Source organism: Euprymna scolopes, chromosome 14 (assembly GCF_053919585.1).
Source record: "Euprymna scolopes isolate OS-2025 chromosome 14, ASM5391958v1, whole genome shotgun sequence".
In the NCBI taxonomy this organism is placed as follows: domain Eukaryota; kingdom Metazoa; phylum Mollusca; class Cephalopoda; order Sepiida; family Sepiolidae; genus Euprymna; species Euprymna scolopes.
The window spans coordinates 54,086,082-54,098,862 of NC_136495.1; the positions used below are offsets into that span (position 1 = coordinate 54,086,082).

Here is a 12,781-nt window from a genome sequence, read left to right on the forward strand (position 1 = left end):
GGATCACTAGTTTTCATATTACCTAAGAAATATTGCAACATGCAGAGATACATATTTCAATGCTTCTGATTATCTGAAAGATGTTGATTGACATCTTATCTATTCAAGAGTTGGTATTCTTAAACAATGTTTGCTGGCTGTTGCTGCTGCTGCTGCTGCTGCTGCTTTGGTAGATATACAGGCAAAGAAATTCTTTAACGCATCAGTGGTAAACTGGATTTTAGCATTTTGTGTTTTAAAAGAAAACATTCATTGGTAAAAGAGGTTAGAATTTTTGTTATTATTTTTATTCTATTTTCAGCGTATATGATAAAGTCGATAATAAAAAGGATGCATGTAAAGTCAGCAGACACACTGAAACCATTTTGAATCTTCGAGATTTCTACATACTCGTAATAAACTATGTATGTAATGGCTGCTTTTTTTTATATATTTTTTATTGTAAAGAATGATTGAATCATCGTCATCATCATCATCATCATCATCATCATCAATTTAATGTTCGTTTTACATGCTAGCATTTGTTGGGCGGCTTTAAGAAATTGAAATTTTATTGCTATTTTTATTCTTTTTTTTTTTTTTTTTTTTTTTTTACTCTTTCGATCCCAAAAAAGCGTATTATCACTGGAATGTTACGGGCTACTATTTGGGATCATGTTCAGCAGACAATTGTGGGAAGTTGAGTTGCAAGATGTTTGTCTACATTACATTTAAACTTCTGCATGTCAGTACACAGTACAGTCAAGAGAGCAGTATAAAATTTAACACAATATGGAAAATAATGAACACACACACACACACACACACACACATATATATATATATATATACACACACATACACACACACACACACACACACACACACACACACACACATATATATATATATATATATATATATATATATATATATATATATATATATATATATATATATATAATTTCCCCCAAAACCTCTGGCCTTGATAGAGGGGAGACTAAAACTTGCTTCTATGGTTTCAAATGATTTGAAATAACAGCGAGGAGAGACTTGATTCCAAATATTTCTCATCTGTTATATCTACCCTCTTTTGAAAATAGGGTACGATTATGAATATCTCCAGTATCAAATAATCCTTATACACTGAAATTTACTTTATGTATGAAAACCAAAGAGGGGAGATATAACATATGAGAAATATTTGGAATCAAGTCTCCTCTTGCTGTTATTTCAGATCATTTGAAACGATAGCAGCAAGTTTTAGTCTCCTCTCCATCAAGGCCAAAGGTTTGGGGGAAATATCAGATATTTTGTAATTCATATACAAAACTAGGAAAACAAATGACTATGATTGAAACATTTTATGGCTGTAAAAAAGTGCCAAAAATAGGTTCTGGATGATGGATGATCCAATTAATATACGACCTTAAGGGTAAATGTCATATAGTCCACTACACAATTTAGGTCATTACCTTTCCAACGAGCTTTCATTTGTTAAATTCTTATCAATAGTCGCTGAGATTTGGAACTTATAAAATTGCCAAAAACGGTGGTATATCTATCTATGGATATATCTATACTAGTAGCCAAAGTGCATATTGAAATGTTCATATCTTTGGTCCTATGGGACGAAACTACATGAAAATTTGCAGGCTTTTTAAAGATTAGAATACTATTCTATGGTTAAAATTTTAAGACAATTGGTAAAGAAGAACTTATATTTTCAAACTAATAAAATATGCCCAAATTTGTTTACATTTTTATATATAAAATATGCCCAAATTTGCCTACATTTGTATATAGTGTCCTGCAGGCCAGCTTCAGTTTTGCTGCTTCGGTTGTCGCCCCTGTGGCCTTGCCAGGCAACTGAGAGAGAGAGAGAGAGAGAGAGAGAGAGAGAGAGAGAGAGAGAGAGAGAGAGATGGGAGATAAAATCAATTCCTTGCACAGAACATATCTATACCACCTTTATGTTCCCTTACAAAGATTAAAATCAACGTATGATGCTACTAATCATTATGCCGAAAATCTTTATTCTGATCTAGATCAAAATCTATTACATGATTTAGACTCTAAAAAATATCTAAGATTTATTGCTTAAGCTGAAGGTGTTTTAAGAAGAAATTAAAGCTAAATTTAACTAAATACAGCCCATATTACCTACACTTACATCCTACATCTCTGTTCTAAAATTAATAATGATCGTTTAAAAAGTTTCGAATTTAACCCTATGCATAGAAATGATTAAATTTAACGAATTTGATTTTAATTTTCTATTAATTTTGATTTCTATTAATTTAAATTTTCCATTGATTTTAATTTTCCATTGATTTTAATTTCTATTGATTTTAATTTTCTATTGATTTTAATTTTTCATTGATTTTAATTTTCTATTGATTTTAATTTTTTATTAATTTTAATTTTCCATTGATTTTAATTTTTTATTAATTTTAGTTTTCTAATTTTAATTTTCTATTGATTTTAATTTTCTATTGATTTTAATTTTCTATTGATTTTAATTTTCTATTGATTTTAATTTTTTATTAATTTTAATTTTCCATTGATTTTAATTTTCTATTAATTTTAGTTTTCTAATTTTAATTTTCTATTGATTTTAATTTTCTATTGATTTTAATTTTCTATTAATTTTAATTTTCTATTAATTTTAATTTTCTATTGATTTTAATTTTCTATTAATTTTAATTTTCTATTGATTTTAATTTTCTATTGATTTTAATTTTCTATTGATTTTAATTTTCTATTAATTTTAATTTTCTATTGATTTTAATTTTCTATTGATTTTAATTTTCTAATGATTTTTATTTTCTATTGATTTTAATTTTCTATTAATTTTAATTTTCTATTGATTTTAATTTTCTATTGATTTTAATTTTCTATTGATTTTAATTTTCTATTAATTTTAATTTTCTATTGATTTTAATTTTCTATTAATTTTAATTTTCTATTAATTTTAATTTTCTATTGATTTTAATTTTCTATTGATTTTAATTTTCTATTGATTTTAATTTTCTATTAATTTTAATTTTCTATTGATTTTAATTTTCTATTAATTTTAATTTTCTATTAATTTTAATTTTCTAATTTTAATTTTCTATTGATTTTAATTTTCTATTAATTTTAATTTTCTAATTTTAATTTTCTATTGATTTTAATTTTCTATTGATATCTTTTCGATTTTCATTTTAGATGAATTTGATCTTGATTGACATCAAAGAGTTTAATTTGCATCTGTTTATTTCTCTCCAGGCGTTTATTGTACTTGATGTAAGTGTGTTTTTTTTGTTTAATTTATTCAAACTGCATATGGACCTCTTTGTCATTCGATTTAGAAAGAACAACCATGGGATTCAAAAAACAAGGGACACATGCAAAGGTGTGTGTGTGTGGGTGGGGGTGGGGGCTTGTTAAGGAAAAGAGCAAATTTTAATGCGTGGAAGAGTCTAAGTCAGCCATTCTCAACCTTTCCTCCATTATTGAACCCTTGGCTTTATGTATTTCTCCATTTACTCCCCTACTCCTATAAAAATAGTTCACAGCCATCATAAAATGACAAAAAAAAACCCCAAAAAAACAAGAATGTTAAAAAGAACCTTTTTATTGGTCCCCCGACAAAAGAAGGGTGGACCTGTAAATTCACCCTTGTCTGTTCGTCCATTCGTCTGTACGCACTTTTCTTAATAACTAGGCCTTAGAATTTTTTTTAAATTTTGCACAAACATTAAACATGATATGAGTAAAAAAAAGTAACAGAACGGATTTTCCGGGAAAACTCCAGTTACCACCATAGGGGTGCATTTTGAGTGAAAATGGCTAAAATTGACACTTTTGTCCTTATTAATAAAAAATTGATGACTTGGATTTTTATAAAACTTTCTGAAAAATTGTGACAACTGATTTCTATATAATTTTGTTTATCTATACTTCACAATAACTTTTGGATGTGCCCCATGGGCTCTTTTAGGGCTAATAAAAACACTCCATTTTTGGGACTATTTTACCATATTTGTCCAAAATTTTCTGCGTATGTCTATTTAACAGTTTTGCATGATGCTGAACTCAAATTTAAATATGGTAAGGCCTTGGGGACTTTTGGAGCTAAATGGGGGGGGGCGCAAATGATGGATTTAGTCATTTCTGTTTTTGCATGGTGCAGAATTAAAATTTACATATGATAAAGCCTAAAACTGCACTGCTTGTCCATTTTCACCAAGATTTGATGTCTCCTGGGGACTTTTGGGGCTAAATGGTGGTGGTGGGGGGTGGGCAAATGCTGAACTTTATGCCTCGTTCACTGTGTACTCACGGGGGACCGTGCATGCTTCACTTGTTGTTTAGGATTTTAGGTATTGTATTAAAAATAGTATTATTCATTCATATCACTAAAATAAAGAAAATCAAATAGAAAATTATGAAGTTAATTTGTATTGTTTCTTAGACATGACACAATCTGAAAAGAAATACTTATTTTTTAAATTATCAGGTACTTCAATTATTTATCTGCGACTATATAATTTTTAAGCCCTTAGGGGTAAATTTACCTTTGGTTGAGAACCTATAGTCTAAGTGGACAAAAAGTTGACTATCACATTACTACTGTTTCATAAATTATGTAATATGCATGTATACATTGTGTATAGCTTATGTAATAATACTTATATGATAATACTGTGTGATGTTTTGTTTTTATAATTTATGTAATAAATAACAAGTTGGGCATGGGAGGTGTCTGATACTATCGGCGTCTCCCTTTCATCAAGTGTTAAAAAGTAAGAAAAAAAAAAAGCAAAGAATATAGCAAAAAGAGAGGAAATAAGTTTGTCAGAAGAATAATTGAGATGAAATTGTTCACCAAGGTAGACAAAAGAAAGCTGAATAAGATTGTTAATCAAGGTATGGAGGACAAAAGACCAAATATTTAGAAGAAAGAGTAAGTCGAACGAACAAAGAAAGAAAAGGAGTATCTTATAAATGCTCATTTGTCTCATACATCGATTTCTAATCTATCACACACTATCGCCAAAAGGCTTGCCAAACTTTAAGAAAGTCTTCACTACTTGAGCTAAGAGTGATTTTAACAGCCACCAATCCGATATAGTTAATAGTCTTTAGCGCTGATTAACCTAGAATTTCAATGCCTCTGTTCAGTCTCGAAAGACAAAGGATACCCCTGTAGGGGCAGCTGCATGTGTAATTGTGAAGCAAGGGTTGCGCAATCTCCAACCACACCTCTCTTGAATTGGCGCTGTTTGAGTCCAGTGGCAAAGAGAAATCTAGGACGACTGGAAACAATGCTGAGATACAACACTGAATAGCATACTGATCGTACCATATGAAAAGAAGAATTTCATTATTTTCTTTGCATTCGCAGCAAGAATTTCTACTGCCACTGCAAAAAAAAAAAAAAAATTAACTTACTGCTGAATTGCTACAGGAATTTAAATCTGAGAAAAAAATCAATAGTTGACATTACTGTATCGCCATTAAATGCCCTTGGGAAACAATACTGCTTCCTTGCAAACTACAACATGGTCGTCTTCAAGTTCAATGTCAACAAATACTTGCCGAGTAATTCTACTTTGTCGATCCCATTCCATTTATTTTCAATCCTCTCATAGTATTATTCATCAGTTAACTGATAATCTCATGAGCATCAAGTGAATTTTGGTTTTGGTAATTGGTGAACATTTAGTAAAACAAGACAATGACAAACATGGATGCTAAAAAAAATATTACTTCAAGGTCAAAATCTTCCCAAAAATAAATGTTAAATGGGATTGATTCTAATCCAGAAAACAGCAATTTTTCCTTCTTTGTCAGAAACATCGCTCATGGAATGTGAGGATGTTATATTCCTAAATACTTAGGAAATAAAGACAAACGTGAGTTACACCGAGTGGTATGTGTAATGGGGTTTATTTATAATACAGAAACGTAAGGCTGCTCGCCTAAGGTAAATAGAAGTACATAGTAACAAGTATGGGGAAGAAAGTCTGATAATCAACACGTAAGACTATCCGTCTTACTGCGACTGCTTGTCTGCCGCTGTCTGCCGCTGTCTGCCAAACAGTCCAATATATATATACAGTTTGTAACCGGTGTATAGCCAGTTATGTTCCTTCACAACACCTCCCCCTGAAGCTGAAATCTTCCTGATTTTAGCTTAAATACCTCTTCCTTTTAGGGTCAGGGCTTAATCTCCTGGTAACTTTTCTCTTTCTTGCGCTTTTCCTTCTGGTCAGCGTTACCCGGGGTAAAGGTTTCTGTCCAGCCCGTATGGTCGGTTCAGGCGAAATATTCATTGTTTGCGGTACACACGCTGGTTTTGGTATATCAAAAATATCGCACAATGTTTCCATTGGTGTCTCTTCCACATTTGGAGACAGTCTGGGACGTATTTGATTTCTGTGTCTTTTGCAGACAAAACTTAATCCTTGGATGGTATAGACCATGCTCCCAATCCTTTTTTTGATAATACCTTCAACCCACTGATTTCGTCCATTTTGAAAATTTTTGAAATATACATTTTCACCTGGGGAGAAGCACTTGGTATTAAGGTTTTCTTTTTTGAAAACTTTCTTTTTCTCTGGTAGCAGCCTATCGAAGACAGATCTTATCTTTCTTGCAAACATTAGCTCAGCCGGGGAAGAATTGACATTATTATTAGGATTTGGTGTCACCCTGTAAATTGCTAAAAATGTTTGAATACATTGTTCGTCTGTGTCCGTAGTAAGATTTTTCTTAAGTGCCCTTTTAAACGTATCTACAAATTTTTCGGCCAACCCATTCGATCGTGGATGGTACACAGGTGTTGTTATATGTAGAATATTTAGTGAGTCACAGAATTCTTTGAATTCATGAGCAGTAAATGCTGTTCCATTATCGCTCACTAAGGTTTTTGGCACTCCAAAACGGCTAAAAATTTCATTAAGCGCACTCACAGTGTTTTTTGCTGTTGGATGTCTAAACTTAAATATTTCTGGCCATTTTGAAAAAGAATCTACAATAATCAAGTAAAAATAACCATTTATAGGTCCCGCATAATCAATATGCAGACGTGACCAGGGTAGGTCCGTCTTTGGCCATGGCGTCGTTTTTACTGGAGGATCTCGAGCTGCTAATTGACATCCTCTGCATGTCTTGACACATTTTTCAACTTCCTTGTCCATACCAGGCCAGTACACATATCCTCTCATAAGGGATTTCATTCTCGAAATGCCCGGATGACCTGTATGAAATTCCTTCAGAATTTTCCTCTGTAACGTTAGTGGAATTACGATCCTCTCACCATACATGAGCACATCTTCACAGATGGAAAAAGGCGTTGTTTGATCTACCTTTTTATTTTTTTTTATCCATCCCAATTGATTTTTCATTTTCTTAATGAAAATGTCATTTACTGCCTCTTTTTTTATTTTTTCGAAAGTTACCGGAAGTTCACGTATCATATTACACATTGAACTTGTACATTCACTTTCGTCTTTAAGCGCAGCAATTACCGTTTCTTCGAAACTTTCGCTTCTTTTAGGGATCAACCGTGATAATGCATCTGCGTGTCCTAACTTTTTTGAGGATACATGTTCCATCTTAAACTGATAGTTTAAGAGGGTTACAGCCCATCGCTGTAATCGATTCGCAGTATGTGTGGGAATGCCTTTCTTTGATCCAAATATGGTAAGTAGGGGTTTATGGTCGGTTTGCAAAATAAAAGATCGTCCATGGAGAAATCGATTGTACTTTGTAATTCCAAATATTATCGACAGCGCCTCTTTTTCAATTTGGCTGTAATTTTTCTCCGCTGCAACCAACGTTCTTGAAGCATGGGCGATAGCTTTTGTCCTACCATCCTCATACTTGTGAAGTAATACAGCGCCAACACCGTAATCACTGGCGTCCGTTGCTAGTATTAGTTCCTTTTCTGGATTGAAATGTGCCAATGCTAAGTCTGACAGTAGACATCTTTTGATATTTTGGAAAGCAGATTCACATTCCTTATTCCAGTTCCATTTAACACCCTTTTTCAGTAACTCGTTAAGAGGAGCTCTTAAATTATGTATGTTAGGGATGTAAATTGCATAGTATTGAACTAATCCCAAAAACGATTTTAATTTTGTCACTGAATCTGGAGCAGGCATCTTTTCAATTGCTTCAGTCCTTTGTGGATCCGGTCTTCGACCCTCTTTGTCGATTATTTGACCTAGATATTTAATTTTTTTCATAAAAAAATCGCATTTTTCTGGGCTCAATTTAAAACCAAATTCCTGTATTCTTTTGAATACTTCTTTTACATGCTTCTTATGATCTTGCAAATTTTCACTTTTAATTAGGATATCGTCAAGGTAGGCCATTGAAAATTCCAACCCTGCCAGCATCGTGTCCATAATTTGCTGGAAAATAGCAGGAGCAACCTTTAATCCAAAAGGAAGCCTCTTTAGCTTAAAAATGCCCTTATGAGTATTTATGCCTAAGTATTTGGAGCATTCATCGCTGATCTTAATTTGCAAGTAAGCATCTGAGAGGTCTATCTTAGAAAAAATTTTTCCTCCGTTAAGCTTAGAGAACAGATCTTCTGCGGACGGAAGGGGATAATTATGGTCCAATAGACAGTCATTTAAACCCGTTGAAAAATCTCCACAGACCCTTATTCTGTTATTTTTTTTCTTTACATACACGGTTGGACTTGCCCAATCTGTGTGGTTAACTTTTTCAATGACTTCCAGTTGTTGAAGTCTATCCAACTCTTTTTCGATTGCGTCCATCGCTGAAAAAGGCACATTCCTTTTAGGTTTGAATACTGGAGTGGCATTTTTCTTTAATTCAAATTTTGCCTCTGTCTTAATACAGAGTCCTAGTCCTTCGGCAAAAACATTGGGAAATTCAGTTTTCAAATCCTTCAGGAAGTCTTCCCTTTGGTTTGCTTTTTCTGCAGTTAAAACGTTACAAAACGAATTTATGGGTTTCTCCCACAAATTAAACAGGACAATCCAATCTACCCCAAACAGGCATGTATTCTTTCCTGGTACGACGTACACTTTGGATTTATGAGTCTGGTTAGCGAATGTCACTTTGCATTTTAATTCTCCCTTGAACTCTAATCTTTTGCCGCACACACTTCTCGCCGTCTTTCTGGTTTTCGTTAATTCAGGTTGACCTATCCTTTTCCATATATCTTCATTTATAATACTAATATCTGCACCGCTATCCAGAAGCAATGTAACCAGATGTCCATTTATCCGAACATCAACATATTTCCTTCTTTCGCAGCTTTTTTCTTTATTCATGCGAAGCGTATTTACATTATCGGTCCCTTGTCTTTTCTTCTGGGCACAGTATGTTCCCTTGTGACCTCTGAGACCACATTCATAACATATTTTGTTCCTAAACCAGCAGGTCTTATTGTTGTGTCTTAAACTACCACAACATTTACACTTTAGCTTTGGGTCTTTGTATCCTTTAAGGATCCTGTGTTCTTGGAACCTGGACTTTCTTGTGGTCCCTTGCCTTTTTACTTGCTGCACCTTAAAAATATTTTTCTCTTCAATGCGAGTGTTGTCTTTCTTTATGTTAATCAGACGTTGACACTCTTCAGTGACTTTTTGCAATGTTATGTTAGGATCCGCCTCCATAATTGTTAGGATCCGTGAACGTATATCTTTGTCCCTTGGTGCTGTGAGACCTTGTACAAAGATTAAACATTTAAATTGGTCTGCGGAAATTTCATTCAATTTAAATGATTCGCATAAACAGTTCACAATGCAAGCATATTCTAGATAGTCTTCAGCTTCTGCCTTCTGAATGTTCAAACATTTGTATCTAGAGTGAAATAGGCTATCCCTTTTATCAAATATTTTCGACAAGGTACTAATTGTTTCCTCGAACGAAACCTCCTCCGGTTTTTTTGGTAGAATTAGATTTGCATACTTGGTGTTTTCATCAGTACCCAGTTTTTGTAGTAGCAGGGTAACTTTTTCCTCATCGGTCCAGTCTAAACATCTTTTCGTAAAAATTGTTTCGTATCTTCTGTAGTATGCAGGGAAAGTAACACCAGTATCCGGGGAGTAACGAAATTCCGTTAGTGAATTTGAAATACCCTCGGCAGAAAAATTAGTCTTCTTCCCGGTCGACGTTAGAATTAGCTTTTCTAAATTCTTTTGCTGTGTCGACATTTGTCGTTGTAGTATGTTTGTTTGTTCTTGTTGTGCCTCTAAAGTTTTTTGTGTTCTTTCTTGTTGTTGTTGCAGCTGTTGCTGTAGCTGTTGTTGTTGAATTTGTTGTTGTTGTTGTTGTTGCGCTAAAAATTGTTGAGTCATTTTTGTCTGTTCCTGGATGCTAAGGGCTAGAGCCTTAGTTAACTCTGCTAATTGTTCCATGTTAGCTTCTAGTACAAAATGTCTTTTCGAATTCTACACAATAATTCCAAAGAAAAATCGTAAATTTACGTATATCGTAAATTAGTAGCAATATGCAGACACAACACGTTTCAACAAAGTTCATCCATAGTAATTCAACAGGCTTTGTAAAATAATTCTTTTTTTTTTTTTTTTTTTTTTTTTTTTTCAACAACGTAAGTTCATACACAAAATATTTCTTACTTCCCACGACAAATAGTTCCAATTATTTATATAAAGGCAATAACAAACAATTAATTTTCCAAAAAAAAAAAAATATATGGCTGCCGTTCCCACGTGGCATAAAATGGTACAATAGTCGTTGTATTTATATTTTTTCTTTCGACACTCGTAATCCTTTAGTGTAGTTTCGAATTCAACTTGCGACCATTTTTTTTTTTTTTTTTTTTTTTACTTGTCAAAATAAATATAAATTCCACTTTACCTTGAACATGTTTCTATAATTTCTTGTGAGTTCTTTACGAAGAAAAATCCGTACTTTTCGCTACTTTAGGTAGGAAAAATTTTTAAATTCATTGACGCACGTGGTCAAAAATCCTTGTGTAGTTTGTTTTTTTCATAAAACAAAAAATCCTTGCATTGTACACAGTCCTTGGTACGGTAATTTATCTCTGTTAAGAGAAAGAACATCCTTTCGTCGCCATTGTTATATTCCTAAATACTTAGGAAATAAAGACAAACGTGAGTTACACCGAGTGGTATGTGTAATGGGGTTTATTTATAATACAGAAACGTAAGGCTGCTCGCCTAAGGTAAATAGAAGTACATAGTAACAAGTATGGGGAAGAAAGTCTGATAATCAACACGTAAGACTATCCGTCTTACTGCGACTGCTTGTCTGCCGCTGTCTGCCGCTGTCTGCCAAACAGTCCAATATATATATACAGTTTGTAACCGGTGTATAGCCAGTTATGTTCCTTCACAACAGAGGACTAAAGGATAAAATAAGGGAAGCAAGTTACTGCTAGATTTGGATTATTCCAAACAAGAATAATATACCCTCATCAAATGATAACTGGTGATTCACTAGTGTGTGTGTGTGTGTGTGTGTGTGTATATATATATATATATATATATATATATATATATATATATATATATATATATACTAACAAAAGTACCCGTTGTTGACTGGGTTCAAAAACAGCCTACAGAAAATGGACTGTGATTGATGAAAGTATGATAGGTCATGAAAAGGAGGGGGTTGTAAAGAGATAGATTTTGATACTCAAAAATTTTACCCTAAGCATAATTTTTGCGAAAATATATTTTTTTATATCAACTTTGTTTCCATTCATAGCCAAGAGTGACCAACAAAATGATGCTTCCTTACAAAGAGAAAATGTTATATATATAATAATATAAATATACAAGAAATAAATGTTACCATAGTCAAAAAAGTAACTTTTATGGCAGAAAACTTCGTTGGTTTGTATTTTTAAGTAGTTTGTAAAAAAAAATTTTTTTTTTTAATTCACGAGCCAGTTTAAAAAAAAAATCAAAATGGCAGCGACTTTGAAATGGAGAGCCCCGCTTTCAATTTGAAGGAGGGGCACCTGAGCATTCTGTGTTAACAATTTAAGAGAGTTCCGTCAACGTAAGGAATATTTATAAACATTTTAATGTTGTCCGTTGAGGAATATTCGATTATGGCATGTGTAGTTTATATAAAAATTCACTTAAGTAGTTATCGCCTCAAATTTCGTTTTAATTTCGGTTCGCTGAAATTATTTCATGTAAAGAGTATTAAAAACTATTTCAAAACAAAACAAAACTGAACTTTTATTGACTATGGTAACATTTATTTCTCGTAAATTTATTTTTTCGGGTAGTCGTTTGTTGGCTTTTTTGCTAAACACTCTTACTAAATAATATCGACGAAATATCGAAAAACAAAGAAACAAAAACAGTTTGGGAAAATAATGAAGCTTTACTTACTTTAGTAAAATAATCCGAAACAGCAAAATGGGATATTAAAAAAGTAAACACGTAATTACTTTAGTTTTTTAAAGCAAAGAATCGATATGAATATGAATAAGACGAAAATGGCGCTCTTTTCAAGCAGAACAGCTTCATTTCAGTTTTACAGTATTGAACGGTGCAGTATTGCGCCATCGGATTCAGGGTTGTACTATTGTCATTTAAAGAACATGCAGAAAGGGTTTAATCAACAGAATTCCGTCTAGTACACTGACAAAAAAAAGCTTCAACAAATATATAAATAAAAATAAAAAGGTTATGTAAATGTTTTTAAAAAGACACGTAATCACGTGAGCAAGATTTTTTCCTTCTTTTGACATGATAACAAGTAACGTTCTTATTTTTTATTATTTCTCTATTTTCGAAAGAGTGCCACGTGCAAGTGGAGAAGG

The 12,781-nt window shown here is 32.7% G+C and overlaps 1 protein-coding gene across 1 annotated transcript in view; it reads left to right on the plus strand.

The window, feature by feature from the left end:
• The window catches only part of LOC145293015 (uncharacterized), a 125,075-nt gene that overhangs the window by 30,460 nt on the left and 81,834 nt on the right, over positions 1 to 12,781 (plus strand). Inside the window, exons 6-7 of the mRNA XM_080139291.1 lie at positions 302 to 404; positions 3,190 to 3,267. Of these exons, the coding sequence (XP_079995417.1) occupies positions 302 to 404; positions 3,190 to 3,267 (181 nt within the window). The remainder of the gene's footprint in view (positions 1 to 301; positions 405 to 3,189; positions 3,268 to 12,781) is intronic.